Source organism: Pan paniscus, chromosome 19, assembly GCF_029289425.2.
Source record: "Pan paniscus chromosome 19, NHGRI_mPanPan1-v2.0_pri, whole genome shotgun sequence".
NCBI classification, from domain to species: Eukaryota; Metazoa; Chordata; class Mammalia; order Primates; family Hominidae; genus Pan; species Pan paniscus.
In genome coordinates this window covers 99546002-99563379 of record NC_073268.2, presented here as the reverse complement: position 1 = coordinate 99563379, position 17378 = coordinate 99546002, and the positions used below count along the sequence as shown (strand labels likewise).

Here is a 17378-nt window from a genome sequence, read left to right as displayed (position 1 = left end):
TCAAGTTTTAGAAGACTTTGAATCACAGCGGTGATCACTTGGGTTTTAACACCGAGGGATCCATAACTGTCCAGCGCCCACAGTGTCCGTCCCCCGGGCAGTTTGGCGCTCACCCTGGACCCCTCTGCCCTCCCCCCGCGAGGCTGTGCGTCATGGGCACGTGTGCGGTTGGGTCACCACACGGTTCAGTCACGGCCGGCTCTGGTCACATCCTGGTCAGGTCACAGACGGGCCTGGTCACGGCAGGGTCTGGCCCACATGGCGCTGGGATCCCAGCTCCCCACAGAGTGGGTGCTCGTGACAGTTCACCGTGTGGGGGGTCAGGGGCAGGGGGGCAAGGGCAGGACGGGTGTGCTGGGGGCATCTGAAGGGGAGGGCCTGGGTGTTGGAACCAGAGGGGGTTGGGAGGGGGGAAAGGGTGTGGGGGTTTGGGGGGGCAGCATTGAGGGGGAGGGGGGTTGGGATGGGGGCAGGGCTGGTGCGCTGGGGGTGGGCGGTGCTGGGGGTGCAGCCGGCTGCACGGAGGTTTGCGTCTCACGTGAGGCAGGAGACAGACTGAGACACAGGCCACCTTCTCGGGTGCAGAGGGCCCCACACGGTTGCCTCCTTTGGGGATGTGTCGGTTCCTGGGGCTCAGTGGCCCCAGCGTGGCTGCAGGGCCTTCTGTGGGGGCACATTTTCTGTGAGGGCAGGAGAGAGCTCTGTGGCTTGTAGCAGATTCTTAAAAGGGTCACGTGTTTGCAAAGTTTAGGAACCGCAAATATGTCTGAATGTTTCTCCGTAGCAACCACAAATACGTGTGAGTGTGTGACAGCATATCCATGGCAATCGGGGCCACAGGCTCCGGAAGTCAGTTTCTGGAAGTTTACAGGCATGGACTGCCTGGGAGAGACGTCCGAGAGTGTCTGCTTGTCGGGTGGGACGGGGGGGTCCAGGGATCTAGGGATTAGGGGTGATTTCTACCCCAGCCACAGGTGCTGTGGGGTTTCAGTCATGTGGAAACAGAGAGTGATCACAGACGGCTTTTCCAGTCCAGTTCCTTTGTGGGGGGAATAGGGGGAAATGGGGGGAAATGTCCTTCGGGATGGACTTCTGTGGACAGTTCATGTGAGGAAAGTGCAGAGTCTGGGGTTTCCAGGAGGGCCTTTTGCAGAGGTGTGAGATATCGCACATGGAGGCTGAGAGGAAAGGGGCGTCCCTGCCACGTTAGCTGCCCAACGGCTCCCTTTGCGTCCCTGCAGCTGTGTGGTCCTGTGGACTGAAAGGTGGAGCAGACCCTGTGCCGGCCCGTGAGCTGGAAACCGTGGCTGGACTGAGCCGTCCGTAGGTGAGGTGCCACAGCGATTTTTACACAGCTAGAAATGACAGTTGCCAGCTGTTTAGAATCAATCATACAGACGTCTAAGGAATTTTGTTAGGAGTGTTGACATTTTAGTGGAGGAGATACTTTCAGATGTTTTCATTTCCATACTGAAAAACAAGTCCAGATTGGCTTCATTAATGGAGTTGCCTTTGGCAGTTCTTCGTGGCATGTGTTCAAATGAGCTGGGAGACTTACGGATACCAGGAGTTCGTGGCGTGTGTTCAAATGAGCTGGGATTCCCCACAGGAATGTGGGGAAAATGCACATGGTCAGTTTGTCTTAATTGTAATAAGACAAGCTTAATTTCCATTTTCATCGATGATTTTAAACCTTTTTCTTGCTACTCTTCTCACTGCCTTCGCTGATGCTCTGTTGTGCACTTGGGAGAGAAGCTTCTGCTCCAGGTGCCTCCTCTTCTCCCAATGGCGCGGTTGGGTGGAGCGTCCACCCCGTTTCTCCACGTCGAAGCTCTTCTGGAGGAAGCTTAGGGATGACATTACAGTTTTTCACTAAAACAAAGTCAGCTTTAGAAAGGCTGTTATTGCGTGGCTGGATTTTTTAGAAATCATGACCTACAAAAATCTTAATTTGCAGTTGCTGGTTCGTGGTTACGTGAATTACATTGTGTAGTTTGTCCTGAGAGAATGAAATAAACGCTGAGATACGTGTACTTGGTCGTTGTTTTCTTAAGATCTTTTACAAGAAACCAGCCAATTAGGAAGGACCTTTGATGGCGGCTTTCATAAATCGTGCATTTGCATGTAGATAAATCACTGCAGAACTTTAGGAATCCTGCATGTAGAGCGTCGTTATCCAAGGTTAGCAAGAACAGGGATCCCGCATTGCGCCCTGTAACTTGCCCCCGTTCCTGAGGGCCAGCCAACCCCCGTCCTTCCTCCTCCTCTCGCCCCGGCTGACCCTTGGATTCCTGACGCTGTGCACCCTGTGGTTTCCCGCCTCTGTGCCTGGGCTCAGGAGACATCGGAGAGGAAAGCCTGCATTCTTGGTCACCTCTAGACCACCCCAGACCAAACATGAAGGCTGCCCTGGCTCCACCCAGCTCCTTTCCAGAGCTGATCTCTGTTCCCAACGTTCAAGACCAGTCCTCGGGGTACAGCCCCGTGAGGGCAGGTGCTCCACCTTAGGGTACAGCCTCACCCACCCTCGTGCACTGGGATGGAGCATGCAGGGAGGTGTACGGAAGCGACGCGGAGGAACAAAGACGGGAGGGTTCCTGTGAAGCAGCCTGGGCCACAGCTTGCCTGTCGGGGGAATGGGTGGAGCCGCCGTGCCCTGCATCCTGGGCGCTGTTCCCCGCCCCTTGCCTGTGCCAAGCCATAATCATCCAGACGGCACGGCAGCCGACTCTCCCTGCTTCCACTTCTGCCCCCACAAGAAGCTGCGTGTTAACTTAAATAAACGGGACTTCCAGGTGTTCTGTTTAAATGAAGTCCGTGGTGCACTCTGCAGCCTTTGTCTGAGGAAGTCCCAGAGCACAGGGCTGGGGCGTCAGCCCCTCTGCACATGCAGCCTGGGAGGGCCACGGCCCCCAGCCCTGTGAGCCCACGCCCAGACCGGTGTGTGACTTCCCAAGCTGGAAGGGGCAGAACATGCCAGACTGGGCCTTGGAGAGGCAGAAGCTGTTGCAGTGACTGACTCAGCTCTTGAAGTTGGAATGCTTGTGGGCTCTCCTCTGACCGTGCTCTTCGTTCCGGGGGCAGGGAGTGACAGGGTCACACTGGACGGGTGCCTCCGGGCTCTGCTGGGCTGTAGTTCGGGCTGTCAGGCCTGGGTGCTCCTCCTTCACCTTCGCCTTCAACATCGCTGCTCAGGAGTGGCGGCCGAAGCCCCCGGTGCTGGTGACTCTGGACCCTGGGGCGTGGCTCAGCAGCAGCAGTGCTGGAGAAGAGCCGCCTGCCTGGTGGTTGAACGAGCTCCCCAGGCACCCCTGGCTGCCCACAGCACCCCACACCAGGGGCCCCCGCAGCCCCCCCACACCAGGGGCCCCTGCAGCTCCACACACCAGGGGCCCCCACAGGCCCCCCAGCCCCCTGCCGGGCAGCCTCCCCACACCAGGGGCCCCAACAGCCCCCCAACACCAGGGGCCTCCACAGCTCCCCTCCCCCACAGCTCCCCTCCCCCACAGCCCCCCTCCCCCACAGCAGTGGACGGCAAGTCGTTCACTCCAAGGCAGTGGCCCCAGGGAGCTGATGTTAGTGTCAAAAATGCAACTGGTTTCTTTTCTTTCCTTCAGTGTAATTCAGAAGCTGACTTCTTGAGTCTGTGCCAGAAACGTGTCTTTCTGGGAACGGGCCCTTCTGAGCTCTCTGCGTTCATAACGCTTTGCCTCCCGCCTCAGCCCGGCCCCTCCTTCCTCCCTCGCACCCAGCACCATGCACCGAGGGCGCCTCACCTGGGTTCACCCAGACACGCTTGACCCTCCTGCGCTGCCCATCGAAGGTCTCGCCCCTTTGCCGTCTTCAGGACTCAGCCTCTGTGGCGAATCCACTGGGAGTCTGAGCTGCAGCCCCAGCAGCCCTGACCTTCTTGCCACTGTCTTTAGAGCCAAGTGCCCTGCAAACTGTGCCAGGCCGTGCAGTGGGGGGACTCACCTCGTGGGTCTCAGTTCCTTTCTGTGTGGGGGGCTTACCTCATGAATCTGAGTTCTTTTTTTTTTTTGAGATGGAGTCTTGCTCCGTTGCCCAGGCTGGAGTGCAGGGGTACGGTCTCGGCTCACTGCAACCTCCGCCTCCCAGGTTCAAGCGATTCTCCTGCCTCAGCCTCCTGAGTAGCTGGGATTACAGGTGTGCACCACCACGCCCAGCTAATTTTTTTTGTATTTTTAGTAGAGATAGGGTTTCACCATGTTGGTCAGGCTGGTCTCGAACTCCTGACCTCGTGATCCACCCGCCTCTGCCTTCCAAAGTGCTGGGATTACAGGCGTGAGCCACTGCACCCGGCCCTGAGTTACGTCCCAGCCCTGAGTTACGTTTTATGATGGGGGACTCACCTCGAGGGTGTGAGTTTCTTTCTGTATGATGGGTTCACCTGGGGGTGTGAGTTTCCTTCTGTGTGATGGGTTCACCTTGCAGGTCTGAGTTTCCGTCTTTGTGGGTCAGGAAGGGCCGCTTGTCTCCATTCGCAGGCATCCTCACCTCTGGACTGCCGGGCTGGGATCATCTCGAGCCCGCACACTCGCTCAGCGGCAGGGATCCGGGCTGGGATCATCTGGAGCCCACGCACTCGCTCGGCGGCAGGGATCCGGGCTGGGCGCTTTCTCTCCACGAAGCTGCTCAGGCTCCCTCGCAGCATGGTGGCTGCAAGAACAAGTGTCCAGGAGAGCCTGCCAGAAGCTGCGTTGCCTTTGACAATGTAGCCCCAGAGCACCGTGTCACGTGGTGTCACGCTGACCCCAGATTTGAGGGGAGGGAGCGCAGACCTCACCTCTCAGTGCTTGAGGGTCGATGGCCATGTGAGGAGGGCAGGCAGGGAGGGACTGTGGCAGGCAACTCAGGGAGCACAGCCCCCCGTGTCCCCTCACACCTCCCTTCTGTCAGTATCCTATTCCTTGCAAAGTTCTGACTCTTTTTTTCGGTGGAATTGCCAGATCCTGGTGGTCCCCGTATAAGTTCAGAAAGAGTTCCAAGATTGCTTGTTGGGATCAACTCCAGCGGCCTGCGCTCTCTGCTCCGCCTGTTGGCACAGAGGCTTTCAAATGAATTAGCTCACAACACTTCTCGAAAGCCTTGAAAGTGGCTTCTTCTAGGAACCTGGAGAAAGTTAGCCAGCCTCTCGGGCCAGCGCACAGGCCTCTCATTCCCATCTGCTCACTGGGTCCAGGCCCTGTGCCAGGTGCGGTGCCCACAAAAGCTCCTGCCCTGAGAATCTGACGTCTCGGTGCAGGATTAAGCGCACAGCGCGCCTCTTCCCTGCGCCTCCTCCTCCTCTTGAGAGTGTGCCTCTTCCCTGCGCCTCCTCTTGAGAGCGCGAGGTCTCCTGCAGAGGAAGGTGCCGGCAGCATCGCGGCTGGGCGCTGTTGGTCTCTCTGGAATCCACGCCTTCCTACTGCTGTTTAGATGCAGTTGCACGGGAGACAGCTTGCTGCCTTCTTCCAAGGTTAAAAAATGTTGAGGCCAAAAAAGATCCTCTCACCTCCTCCGTTTGTAGACCAATGCTCGTGGCTCGTGGTTAATTAAAGCCACAGGAATTGCCAGCCTCGGGCCTCTAGTTTCACAGGATCCCCCACCCCGTCCTCACTCTTGGTGAGAGACCCAGTGTGGCTTTACCTTTCCAGGGAAGCATGAAGCTGGGGGAGTCATGGGGAGGGGTCGGGCATGCGCAGTGGAAGCAGGCGTCAATCAGCCCCCGTCCGAGAGGCGTCTCTCATGCCCCAGCAGGATCCAGGCTGTCAGGAGTGGGCTGGCGTGTACTCACACCACCTGTCGCCCACAGCTGCCTCCCAGGACCCGGCAGTGCTGGCCTCAGGGTCTCGGTGTTTGTGTGTAGATGCTGAGCCTCTCTGTCTTCACGTTTTGGAACAGAGAACTTCTACCTCCAGCTTTGATCAGCTTCCCTCAAAATCTTTTCTGTTCAGCAGTCAAACGTGAGACAGTATAGACAAGACCAGGAAACAGATGCAATTGTACATAGGTAGATGCTATGCAGGATGCACAGAAACAGACACACCAAACAGTTTAGAAATGCATTTCGGTCAGATTGGGCGTGGGCAAAACTCGCTGGGCAGGGCGGTGGCTCCAGAGCTGTCCTAATTCACAACTATTTTTAGCATGTGCTTTGGGAGAGAGACATGAAAGGTTCTCAGATAGAATTCAGCAGCATATGAAAAGAATTACACAGCCATGGCTGAGCGCGTTTTGTTCCAATTAGAAAATGAGCAAAATACATGAAAAGACATTTCACTAAGGAGGGTATACAGATGGCAAAGAACCAGGCAAAAAGATGCTCCTCGCCAGCCTTCAGGGAGCCCGTGTTAAAGCACGGTGCCACCAGAACGGAATGAAAACCGAGACACCCAGTGCTGGCGAGAGGCAGAGAAGCTGGATCCTCATGCGTCACTGAGGGTGAGAGACGGCGCAGCCACTCTGGAGACCGTTTGGAAGTTCCTGTAAAAACTAAACACGTAACTGTTCTGTGACCCGGCAGTTGCTCTCCTGGGCATTTATCCCAGTGGATTGAAGATGCTGTTCACAGAAAAACCTGAACTTGAATGTTCGGGATCGCCAGCACAGGACCTGACTACTGTTACATGCAGTGACTGGAAGCCTGTCCTGGGAGCCGAGGAGCAGTGCGAAAGCCGGGCACAGAAGGCCGCCTCCTGCACGTTCCCAGATCATGCTCTGGAGAGCACAGCCACGGCGTCGGGACAGCACGGCCACGGCGTCGGGACAGCACGGCCACGGCGTCGGGACAGCACGGCCACGGCGTTGGGATAGCACGGCCACGGTGTCGGGATAGCACAGCGGCTGCCGTTGAGGGGCTGCCAGTGGCTGTAAGGGGCGCCTCGGGTGCTCGTGCCCTGGGACATCTGGACCTGGACTCCATCATGTCCCTCTCCTGGTGCGGCGTTGGCCTTAGGTCCTCATGATGTTGCCACCAGAGGAAGTGGTGAAGGGCACAGAGGGTCTCTCTACAGTTGTTTCTTACAGCTGCACTGTGAATTCACAATTTTCTCAAAGTAAGTTTAATTAAAAAAAAACAACAACAACAAATGCAAACAGAAGCCTCCCCCAAGCACGTCATTAACTGCATTGGGAGAAAAGAATCACTCACTACGCGTAAACGCTACACAAGTTGGAGACAGATCCAGGGGCCTCAGATGCCTCGGTGTGACTTCATCGCTTCCAAGTTAGGAGACTGGCTCACTGATACTGCTCTTTGGACCACAGTTACATTTTCACTGTTGTCTCCTTGTTGGTCTTGGGTGAGGCGGAATCAGCTGCGTCCGCTGGGACTTGTGACCTGGGGCCTGTGCTGTGAGAACGTCCACTCGGGAGGCTCTGCTGGCCCTGGGCCCTCACTTGAGGTGGATGCTGTTTCCTACGGACGCGCCCAGGTGCCCTCTCTCCAGCCAGCTCCTCCCACTGCAAGGTGAGCGTGAGCCCTGAAGGACCTGCCCTCCTACCTCTGGATCTCAGGAGCAGAACAGAGCCAGGGCTGAGTGCTGGGAGCCCACTCCGGGGGAGAGGTCAGGCCGGAGGGGGCCGGGCAGGGCGGAGGGCAGGGGAAGGGTCGAGAAAGGCTGAGGCAGGTGATGCTCTGAGGCTCTGCAGGGCCCAGGAGGGGGTCAAGGCTACTGACAGGATGTCACCTGAGGCAGGGGTGCTGGCCTGGATGCCCGGGGAGAGGGTTGTCGGCCCTGGAGGAAGCCGGCTGGTAGCAAGGCTCTTCTCCACTTAGGGACGCTGCTTTCCTCAGCTGAATGGAGCAGGTTCAGACGGGCGGCCTGCGGACAGGCAGCGGTTTCCTCACATCCACTTTGCATGTGATTCAAGAAGTGAGTTCTTAGAAATAACTCATCTTACATACGGGCCGTTTGATTTGAGTTCATTAAGGGGAAATGTCATCTGTGACATATTCTCAATCCAGCCCAGGGCAGCTCTGCAGTTCACCGCCAAGATGCGTGTCTGGGGGCTGTCTGCCATAGCACCCATCCTTGTTCCATATTCTCAATCCAGCCCAGGGCAGCTCTGCGGTTCACCGCCAAGATGCGTGTCTGGGGGCTGTCTGCCATAGCACCCATCCTTGTTCCATATTCTCAATCCAGCCCAGGGCAGCTCTGCGGTTCACCGCCGAGATGCGCGTCCAGGGCCGTCTTCTGTCGTGCCCATCGTTGCTATGCTGTCCCCAAGCAAAAGCAGGCATCCCTCCTCCTCCTCGCCCTCGACTCCCGGTGTTTGCCTAACCCAGATTTGCAGCATTTCAGTTTCCTGTCTGGACATCTCTGCCTAAAACATGTGAGATGAATACACACAGATGTGCACATGCACCTGCGTACCTGACTTTGTTTTGAGCTCTGTGTGTCGTTGTTTTTCACAGATCATTGGTTGCAGAGTGAGGAGAGATCCCCCTAACTCCACCGAACGATACACACGTTGGATCAACCAGCTGACGCCGGAGCAGCTCCTGACCCAGGTACCTTGCCTGGCGCCTTGTCTGGGGCAGGTGCGCAGGTCGCCTCTGGGCACCATCTCCTGCATTATGCCGTGGCCTCTTGTGTCTGCGTCGTCGTGGGCCGTGGTCCTTCTGTCCTCGCCTTCACTCACATGCCGTCAATCGCAGAGTGGAAGATGAGAGTGGCCCCAGCGGACACATGTGCTAGGCTGGTCTCAGGCCGGCAGTTCAGGCTGGTTCAAGTTCTGAGCTGGGAAACCCGACGGCACAGGTCCACTTACACGCGGAGGGCGGGAGGGCGAGCCCACGAATCCCACACGCGGAGGGCGGGAGGGCGAGCTCAGGAATCCCACACGCGGACTGCGGAGGGTGGGAGGGCGAGCTCAGGAATCCCACACGCGGAGGGCGGGAGGGCGAGCTCACGAATCCCACACGCGGACTGCGGAGGGTGGGAGGGCGAGCTCAGGAATCCCACACGCGGAGGGCGGGAGGGCGGGAGGGCGGGAGGTTGGGGCTCAGGAATCCCACACGCGGAGGGCAGGAAGGCGAGCTCAGGAATCCCACACGCAGACTGCGGAGGGCGGGAGGGCGAGCTCACGAATCCCACACGCGGAGGGCAGGAGGGCGAGCTCACGAATCGCACACGTGGAGGGTGGGAGGGCGGGAGGGCGAGCTTAGGAATCCCACAGCTAGTGTTTCAGCGTCTCCGTGTCCCGTGTACCCCCAGCACGTTCCAAGAGCCAGGCTGCTGCATGCGATGTGGACAACAGGGTGTCCTCGGCAGTGGACTGTGCTGGTGTGAGACTGGAGTTGGGGCCACCCACGGTGCCGCCTCGGGTATGATCGCCGATCAGTGGACTGTGCTTCTGTGAGACTGGACACAGGGCCGCCCGCGGTGCCACCTCGGGTATGACTGGCTGCCGTCTGAGGGCGGGGACGTGGCCGTTGGCACGTGGGTGGCTTGTCCCTGCCATCCTCTGTGGGGCCCTTGGCTGCCCCTGGGGGAGGCAGAGGCCATCTTGTGGTCATGTCATGACAGCCCTTCCCCGTACGAGCTAGCGGCCGAGGGCGCGTGTCCTGGTGACTAGGCTGCACACTGTGAGTGAGTTGCGGTGCTTTTCAGTGAAGTTGTGAAAATACTTAAAACAGGAACTCAGGCCGACTGTGGCTACTTTTCTAAGTAACGTGCACCTCATGCAAACCGGAATGCGGTTCGGCGTTGCCAAGCTGGTTCTGAACTGCAGCAATCTGGACACATGTTGAGTTTCAGCCCAGCTCCAGACCGCGGTCAGAGCGCTGTCACCGAGAGCGTGTTCCCCGGAGGCCATGGCTGAGCTGCCCCGTGGGGGCAGGCTTCCTCCTGAGTGTTAGCTTTGATGCCCATAGAAGATTTTTTTTTATTTTCATGTTTTTTAATTAAAGAAAATGAATGAATGTTCTTTTATCAGTTACATACTGTATTCACTTAAAACAATTTTAAAATAGACCTTCATGCCAGTGTAGTGTGGGAAATTAAAAAAAAAAAAAAAAAAAGGCGCAGTGGCTCACGCCTATAATCCCAGCACTTTGAGAGGCTGAAGCAGGAGGATCACTTGAGCCTGGGGATTTAAGACCAGTCTGCGCAATATAGTGAGACCCTGTCTCTACGAAACATTATCTGGGTGTGGTGGTTCACACCTTTAGTCCCAGTTTCGCGGGAGGCTGAGGTGGGAGGATCACCTGAGCCCAGGAGGTCAAGGCCACCATGAGCCGTGATTGTACCACTGCCCTCCAGCCTGGGCAACAGACCCTGTCTCAAAAAAAGAAAAATAAAAACTTTATTGCATTTGTCAAAGTTATGCTTCACTGTTTCATAAAGTCAGGCAATATAAAAAATTACAGAGAAAAAACGATGTTACTGCAAACCCACCACTTGTTCCTCTCAGATGTCTCTGTGTGCAGGTCACACACCCAGCACCTAGAGGGGCTCCCGTCCCCAACCCCGCCCGCCCCTCTGCTTTCTGTGACCATAGACTGGTTTACGTTTGCTGGAATTTTACGTAAATGGAGTCCTACACCCTGTATTGACTTGAAGGATGCCGAAGTGTTCCGTCCTGGGACTTTCTGTTTCATAAAGTTCTGTTTTTCTCCTCCTTGTCCACTTTCTCATCTTCTTCCTTTTTTCTTTACAGTTTCTGGTTTGAATTGAGATCTAAAGAAGGTCCATACATTGCAGTTGTTGATAAATCCCTTTAAATATCCAGATTCCTCCATCTTCCTTTTCCTTGACTATGTTGTGGACGATATTGAATGATTTGCCATCGGTGCTTTCAGCAGTCCGGCTTCTGCTGATTGCGTCTCCCTGGTCTCATTTAACAGATTCCTCTGTCCCTAGAGTTCCTGCAAAGTAGTACTTAGAGCTAGAGGCTTTATGGGATTTACAGTGATTTGTCCATTTGTCTTGTTGATGTATACCTTTGTTGATGTATAGCTTTGTTGATGTATAACTGACATACAGCAAATGGCCCCTATTTCAAATGTACAGTTTGATCGGTTTTGACATGCGTCTGTACCCCAGTGACCCACCGCAGTCAACACAGTGAACACATATATCCAACACCCCAAGTTTCCTCCTGTCCATCCCGGAGCCCTCCCCACACCATGCAACCATGACCCATTTTCTGCCTGCACAGCAGTTTTACATTTGCTGGAGGTTCAGGTAAATGCAGTCAGGTGCTGTGTGCTTCACTGGTCTGGCCACCTTCACTCAGCATAACTACTGTGGGTCCAGATGCGTGGCTCGCTCACAGCAGCAGTGGTGACCCTCGAACAGCGTGTTGGAACTGCACAGCCTACGTACACGTGGGTTTTTCTCAGCAAGTGTATTGGAGAGGTTTTTGGAGGTGTGTAACAATTTGAAAAAGCTTTCAGACAAACGGCATGGCCTAGGAATACTGAAAACACTAACAAAAAGATGTGTCATGAGTACATAAAATATATAGTGATGCTAGTGTTTTTAAATCATGTAATACCAAAAATTATACACAAATCTATTATAAAAAGTTAAAATTTATCAAAACTTACATGCATACAAACACTTATAGACCACATATGGGGTCTTTCACAGTTTAGAGAAATTAAACAAATGTAGGGATGCAGAAATGAATCACAACTGCACAAAACTCACTGCAGTGCGTGCTGCATGACTGATGTTTTACAAACCACTCCTGCCGACACAGCCGCGAGCTCAGGTGCTGTGAGTGCTTAAAACGCTGGGTGAGGCTGATCATCTCTGCAAGCACAGCTCCTCCCTCCAGTAAATCACAAATCACAGTAAAAAGTGATCTCTCGGCCAGGCGCAGTGGCTCATGCCTGTAATCCCAGCGCTTTCGGAGGCCAAGGCAGGTGGATCACGAGGTCAGGAGTTCGAGACCAGCCTGGCCAAGATGGTGAAACCCCGTCCCTACTAAAAATACAAAAATTAGCCAGGCATAGTGACAGGTGCCTGTAATCCCAGCTACACGGGAGGCTGAGGCAGGAGAATCGCTTGAACCCAGGTGGCAGAGGTTGCAGCGAGCTGAGATCGCGCCACTGCACTCTAGCCTGGGTGACAGAGCGAGACTCCATCTCAAAAAAACAAAACAAAACAAAAAACAACAACAAAAAAAACCAGTGACCTCTCACAGTTTTCACACAGTTTTAATCATGTTTAAGGCAATCCTATAAACCTTGACTGACACCCTAGGACCCCTACACAGTGCCACTGGTAATGCTGGAGCTGCTCCCAAAAAGCAGAGAAAAGTCATGACATTACAAGAAAAAGCTGAATTCCTTGCTATGTACTGTAGACTGAGGGCTGCAGCTGCGGTCACTTCAGACAGATGATTCTTCTTGTAAACAGACTACGTGAACTTAGGGTATCAATAAATACAGTACAGTACCATAAATGTATTTTCTCTTCCTTGTGATTTTCTTAATAAGCTTTTCTTTCCTCTAGCTTACTTTATTGTAAAAATACAGCATATAGTACATATAACATACAAAATATGTGTTAACCGACCGTTGATGTTATCGGTAAGGCTTCCCATCAACAGGAGGGCATTAGTGGTTAAATTTTCAGGGAGTTAAAACTTATACATGGATTTTCAACTGTGCAGGGGGTCAGCACCCCTAACCCCCACATTGTTCAGGGGTCAGCTGTGTTCTGTGGTGTGGATGTACAATTTGTTTACCCACTTAACTGTAGATGGACACTTGAGTTGTTCCAGTTCCTTGCACATTTGTGTACAAGCCTTTGTGCATGACAGTGAACATATGTACAAGCCTTTGTGTGTGCATGACAGTGAACATATGTACAAGCCTTTGTGCATGACAGTGAACATATGTACAAGCCTTTGTGTGTGCATGACAGTGAATATATGTCCGGCCTTTTCTCTTGGGAAAATACTTAGAAGTGGAAGGGCTGGTTCATATGGTAGGGATATGTTTCACTTTTAAAGAAACTGCCAAAGTGCTTTCCAAATTGGTTGCACCATTTTACATTCTCAAGCCATGTATGAGAATTCAGTTCTTCCATGTCCTTGCCAACTCTTGATATGATCTTTTTTTTTTTAATTTTAGCTAATCTAGTAGGTATGTAGTGGTATCTCGTGGTGATTTTAGTTTGCATTTCTCAAATGGGTAATAATGTGAAACATCTTTTCGTAGATGTATTTGCCATCTGTGTATCTTCTTTGGTAAAGTGTCTGTTCACATCCTTTGCCCATTTTTGTGTTGAATTGTTTGCATTCTTATTGTTGAATTTTAAGAGTTGTTTATATATTCCAGACACAAGTCCTTTGTCAGACTTTGTAAATATGTTTTCTGAGTCAGTGGCTTGTCTTTTCATTCTTTTAACAATGTCTTTCAAAGAGTAGAAGTTGTAATTTTTAGGCCAGGCATGGTGGCTCACGCCTGTAATCCCAGCACTTTGGGAGGCCAAGGCGGGTGGATCATGAGGTCAGGCAATTGAGACCATCCTGGCTGACACAGCGACACCCCATCTCTACTAAAAATACAAAAAATTAGCCGGGCATGGTGGTGGGCGCCTGTAGTCCCAGCTACTCAGGAGGCTGAGGCAGGAGAATGGCATGAACCTGGGAGGCAGAGCTTGCAGTGAGCCGAGATCGTGCCACTGCACTCCAGCCTGGGAGACAGAGTGAAACTCCGTCTCAAAACAAAACAAAACAAAGTTGTAATTTTTGATGAAATTCAATTTATCTATTTTCCTTTTATGGACGTGCTTTTTTAGATTTAAAATTTTTTTAAATTATTGTGGGTACATAGTAAGTATGTATATTTATGGGTTATGTGAGATATTTGCATATAGGCATGTAGTGCATGATAATCACATCAGGGTAAATGGGGTATCCATCACTTCACCTCAAGCATTTATCCTTTGTGTTACAAACAATACAACTATATTCTTTTAGTTATTTTTAAGTGTAGAGTTAAACTAATTTTGACTATAGTCACCCTGTTGGGCCAGCAAATTCTAGGTCTTATTCATTCTTTGTAACTATATATATCGAGATATATATCTATATATAGATATAGATAGATAGATAGATCTAGATATATAGATATATATATAGATATATATAGATATAAAGATATATTTTAAACCCATTAACCTTCCCTACTTCCCTCCCACCACCCACTACTCTTCCCAGCCTCTGGTAACCATCCTTTTATTCTCTATCTCCATGAGGTCAATTGTTTGCATGTTTAGCTCCCACAAATAAGCGAGAACATGTGAAGTTTGTCTTTCTGTGCCTGGCTTATTTCACTTAACATAATGACTCCCCAGTGCCGTCTGTGTTGTTGCAAATGCCAGGATCTCATTCATACACTTCATTGTGTGTATGTACCACATTTCTTTATTCATTCATGTGATGATGGACATTTAGATTGTTTCCAAATCTTGGCTATTGTGAATAGTGCTGCAGTGAATACGTGAATGCAGGCATCTCTTTGATATACTGATTTCCTTTCTTTTGAGCATATACCCAGGAGAGGGATTGCTGGACCATACAGTAGCTCTATTTTTAGTTTTTTGAGGAACCTCCAAACTGTTCTCCATAGTGGTTGTACTAATTTACATTCCCACCGACATTGTACAGGGGTTCCCTTTTCTTCACATCTTCACCAGCATTTGTTATTGACTGATTTTTGGATAAAAGCCATTTTAACTGGAGTGAGAAAATATCTCATTGTGTGTTTTATTTGCATTTCTCTGATGATCAGTGATGTTGAGCACCTTTTCATGTGCCTGTTTGCTATTTGTCTTCTTTTGAGAAGTGTCTGTTCAGATCTTTTGCCCACATTTAATCGGATTATTCTATTTTTCCTAGAGTTGTTTGAGCTCTGTATATGTTCTGGTTATTAATCCCTTGTCAGATGGGTAGTTTACAAATATTTTCTCCCATTCTGTGGGTTGTCTCTTCACTTTGTTGATAGTTTCCTTTGCTGTATAGAAGCTTTTTAACTTGATGTGATCCCGTCTGCCCATTTTTGCTTTGGTTGCCTGTGCTTGTGGGGTCTTACTCAAGAAATCGTTGCCCAGTCCAATGTCCTAGAGAATTTCCCCAATGTTTTCTTTCAGTAGTTTCATAGTTTGAAGTCTTAAATGTAAGTCTTTAATCCATTTTGATTTGATTTTTGCATATGGTGAAAGATAGGGGTCTAATTTCATTCTTTTGCATATGGATATCCAGTTTTCCCAACACCATTTATTGAAGAGACCATCTCTTCCCCAATGTAAGTTCTTGGCATGTTTGTCGAAAATGAGTTCACTGTAGATATATTGATTTATCTGTGGGTTCTCTATTCTGTTCCACGGATCTATGTGTCTGTTTTTATGCAAGTACCATGCTGTTTTGATTGCTATAGCTCTGTAGTCTAAGTCAGGTAATGTGATTCCTCCAATTTTGTTCCTCTTGCTTAGGATAGCTGGGGCTATTCTGGGTCTTCTGTGGTTTCATATAAATTTTAGGATTGTGTTTTCTTTTTTTTTTTTTTTTTTTTTTTTTGAGGCAGTCTCGCTCTGTCATCCAGGCTGGAGTGCAGTCGCGCGTTCTCGGCTCACTGCAACCTCTGCCTCCAGGGTTTGAGTGATTCTCTTGCCTCAGCTTGCCGAGCAGCTGGCACTACAGGTGCGCACCACCATACCCAGCTAATTTTGTATTTTTAATGGAGAGGGGGTTTCACCATATTGGCCAGGGTCTCGAACTCCTGACCTCATGATCCACCTGCCTCGGCCTCCCAAAGTGCTGGGATTACAGGCATGAGCCACTGCACCCAGCCTGTGTTTTCTGTTTTTGTGAAGAATGCCACTGGTATTTTGATAGGGATTGCATTAAATCTACAGATTGCTTTGGGTAGTATAGATATTTTAACAATAGTCGTTCTTCGAATCCGTGAACCTGGAATATCTTTCCATTTTTTTGGTGCCTTCTTTAATTTCTTGCATCAGTGTTTTATAGTTTTCATCATAGAGATCTTTCACTCCTTTGGTTGAGTTAATTCCTTGGTATTTTATTTTAGTTATCGCTGTTGTAAATGAGATTACTCTTCTTTAATTTCTTGCATCAGTGTTTTATAGTTTTCGTCGTAGAGATCTTTCACTCCTTTGGTTGAGTTAATTCCTAGGTATTTTATTTTAGTTATCACTATTGTAAATGAGATTACTCTTCTTTAATTTCTTGCATCAGTGTTTTGTAGTTTTCATTGTAGAGATCTTTCACTCTTTTATTTTAGTTAATTCCTAGATATTTTATTTTATTTGTAGCTATCGTAAATGAGATTACTTTCTTGATTTCTTTTTCAAATTGTTCACTGTTGGCATATAGAAATGCTACTGATGGCCGGGCATAGTGGCTCACGCCTATAATCCCAGCACTTTGGGAGGCCGAGGTGGGTGGATCATGAGGTCAGGAGATCGAGACCCATCCTGGTTAACATAGCGAAACCCCGTCTCTACTTAAAATATACAAAATTAGCCAGGTGTGGTGGCACATGCCTGTAATCCCAGCTACTTGGGAGGCTGAGGCAAGAGAATTGCTTGAACCCGGGAAGCAGAGGTTGCAGTGAGCCAAGATCACGCCACTGCATTCCAGCCTGGGTGACAGGGTGAGACTCCATCTCAAAAAAAAAAAAAAAAAGAAAAGAAAAAGAAATGCTACTGACTTTTGTATGCCGATTTTGTATCCTGAAACTTTGCTGAGTTTGTTTATCAGGTCTAATAGTTGTTTGGTGGAGTCTTTAGGTTTTTTTAAAATATAAGATTATATCATCTGCAAACATGGAGAATTTGACTTCTTCCTTTCCAATTTGGATGCCCTTTATTTCTCTTGCCTGATTGCTTTAGCTAGGACTTTCAGTACAATGTTGAATAACAGTGGTGACAGTAGGCATGCTTGTCATGTTCCCAATCTCAGAGGAAAGGCTTTCAGTTTTTCTCCATTCAATATGATACTAATTGTGGATCTTTTGTATATGGCTTTTATTATGTTGAGGGATGTTCCTTCTATACCTAGCTTTTTAGGATTTTTAATCATGAAGAGATGTTGAATGTTATCAAATGCTTTTTCAGCATCAATTGAATTGATCATATGGTTTTTGTGTCCATTCTGTTGACATGATGTATCACTTTAATTGATTTGCATATGTTGAACTATCCTTGCATCCCTGGAATAAATCCCACTTGGTCGTGATGAATGATCTTTTTAATGTGTTGTTGAATTTGGTTTGCTAGTACTTTGTTGAGGATTTCAGTGGTTTCAGTGATGTTGGCCTATAGTTTTAATTTTTTTATATGTCTTTGTCTGGTTTTGGTATCAGGGTAAAATTGGTCTTGTAGAGTGAG

At 50.2% G+C, this 17378-nt stretch overlaps 1 protein-coding gene across 17 annotated transcripts in view; it reads left to right on the top strand.

Annotated features, from left to right (window-relative positions):
- The window catches only part of B3GNTL1 (UDP-GlcNAc:betaGal beta-1,3-N-acetylglucosaminyltransferase like 1), a 215372-nt gene that overhangs the window by 148793 nt on the left and 49201 nt on the right, over positions 1–17378 (top strand). For 15 of the 17 annotated variants that reach the window (XM_063599517.1, XM_063599514.1, XM_034943217.3 and 12 more), the window contains one exon: positions 8420–8515. The exons of 1 other annotated variant lie outside the window; for it this stretch is intronic. In XM_063599517.1, coding sequence (XP_063455587.1) covers positions 8420–8515 — 96 coding nt within the window. Of the gene's footprint in view, positions 1–1241; positions 7472–8419; positions 8516–17378 lie in introns of all 17 variants that reach the window. One more of the 17 variants, XM_034943224.3, reaches the window with a different exon arrangement.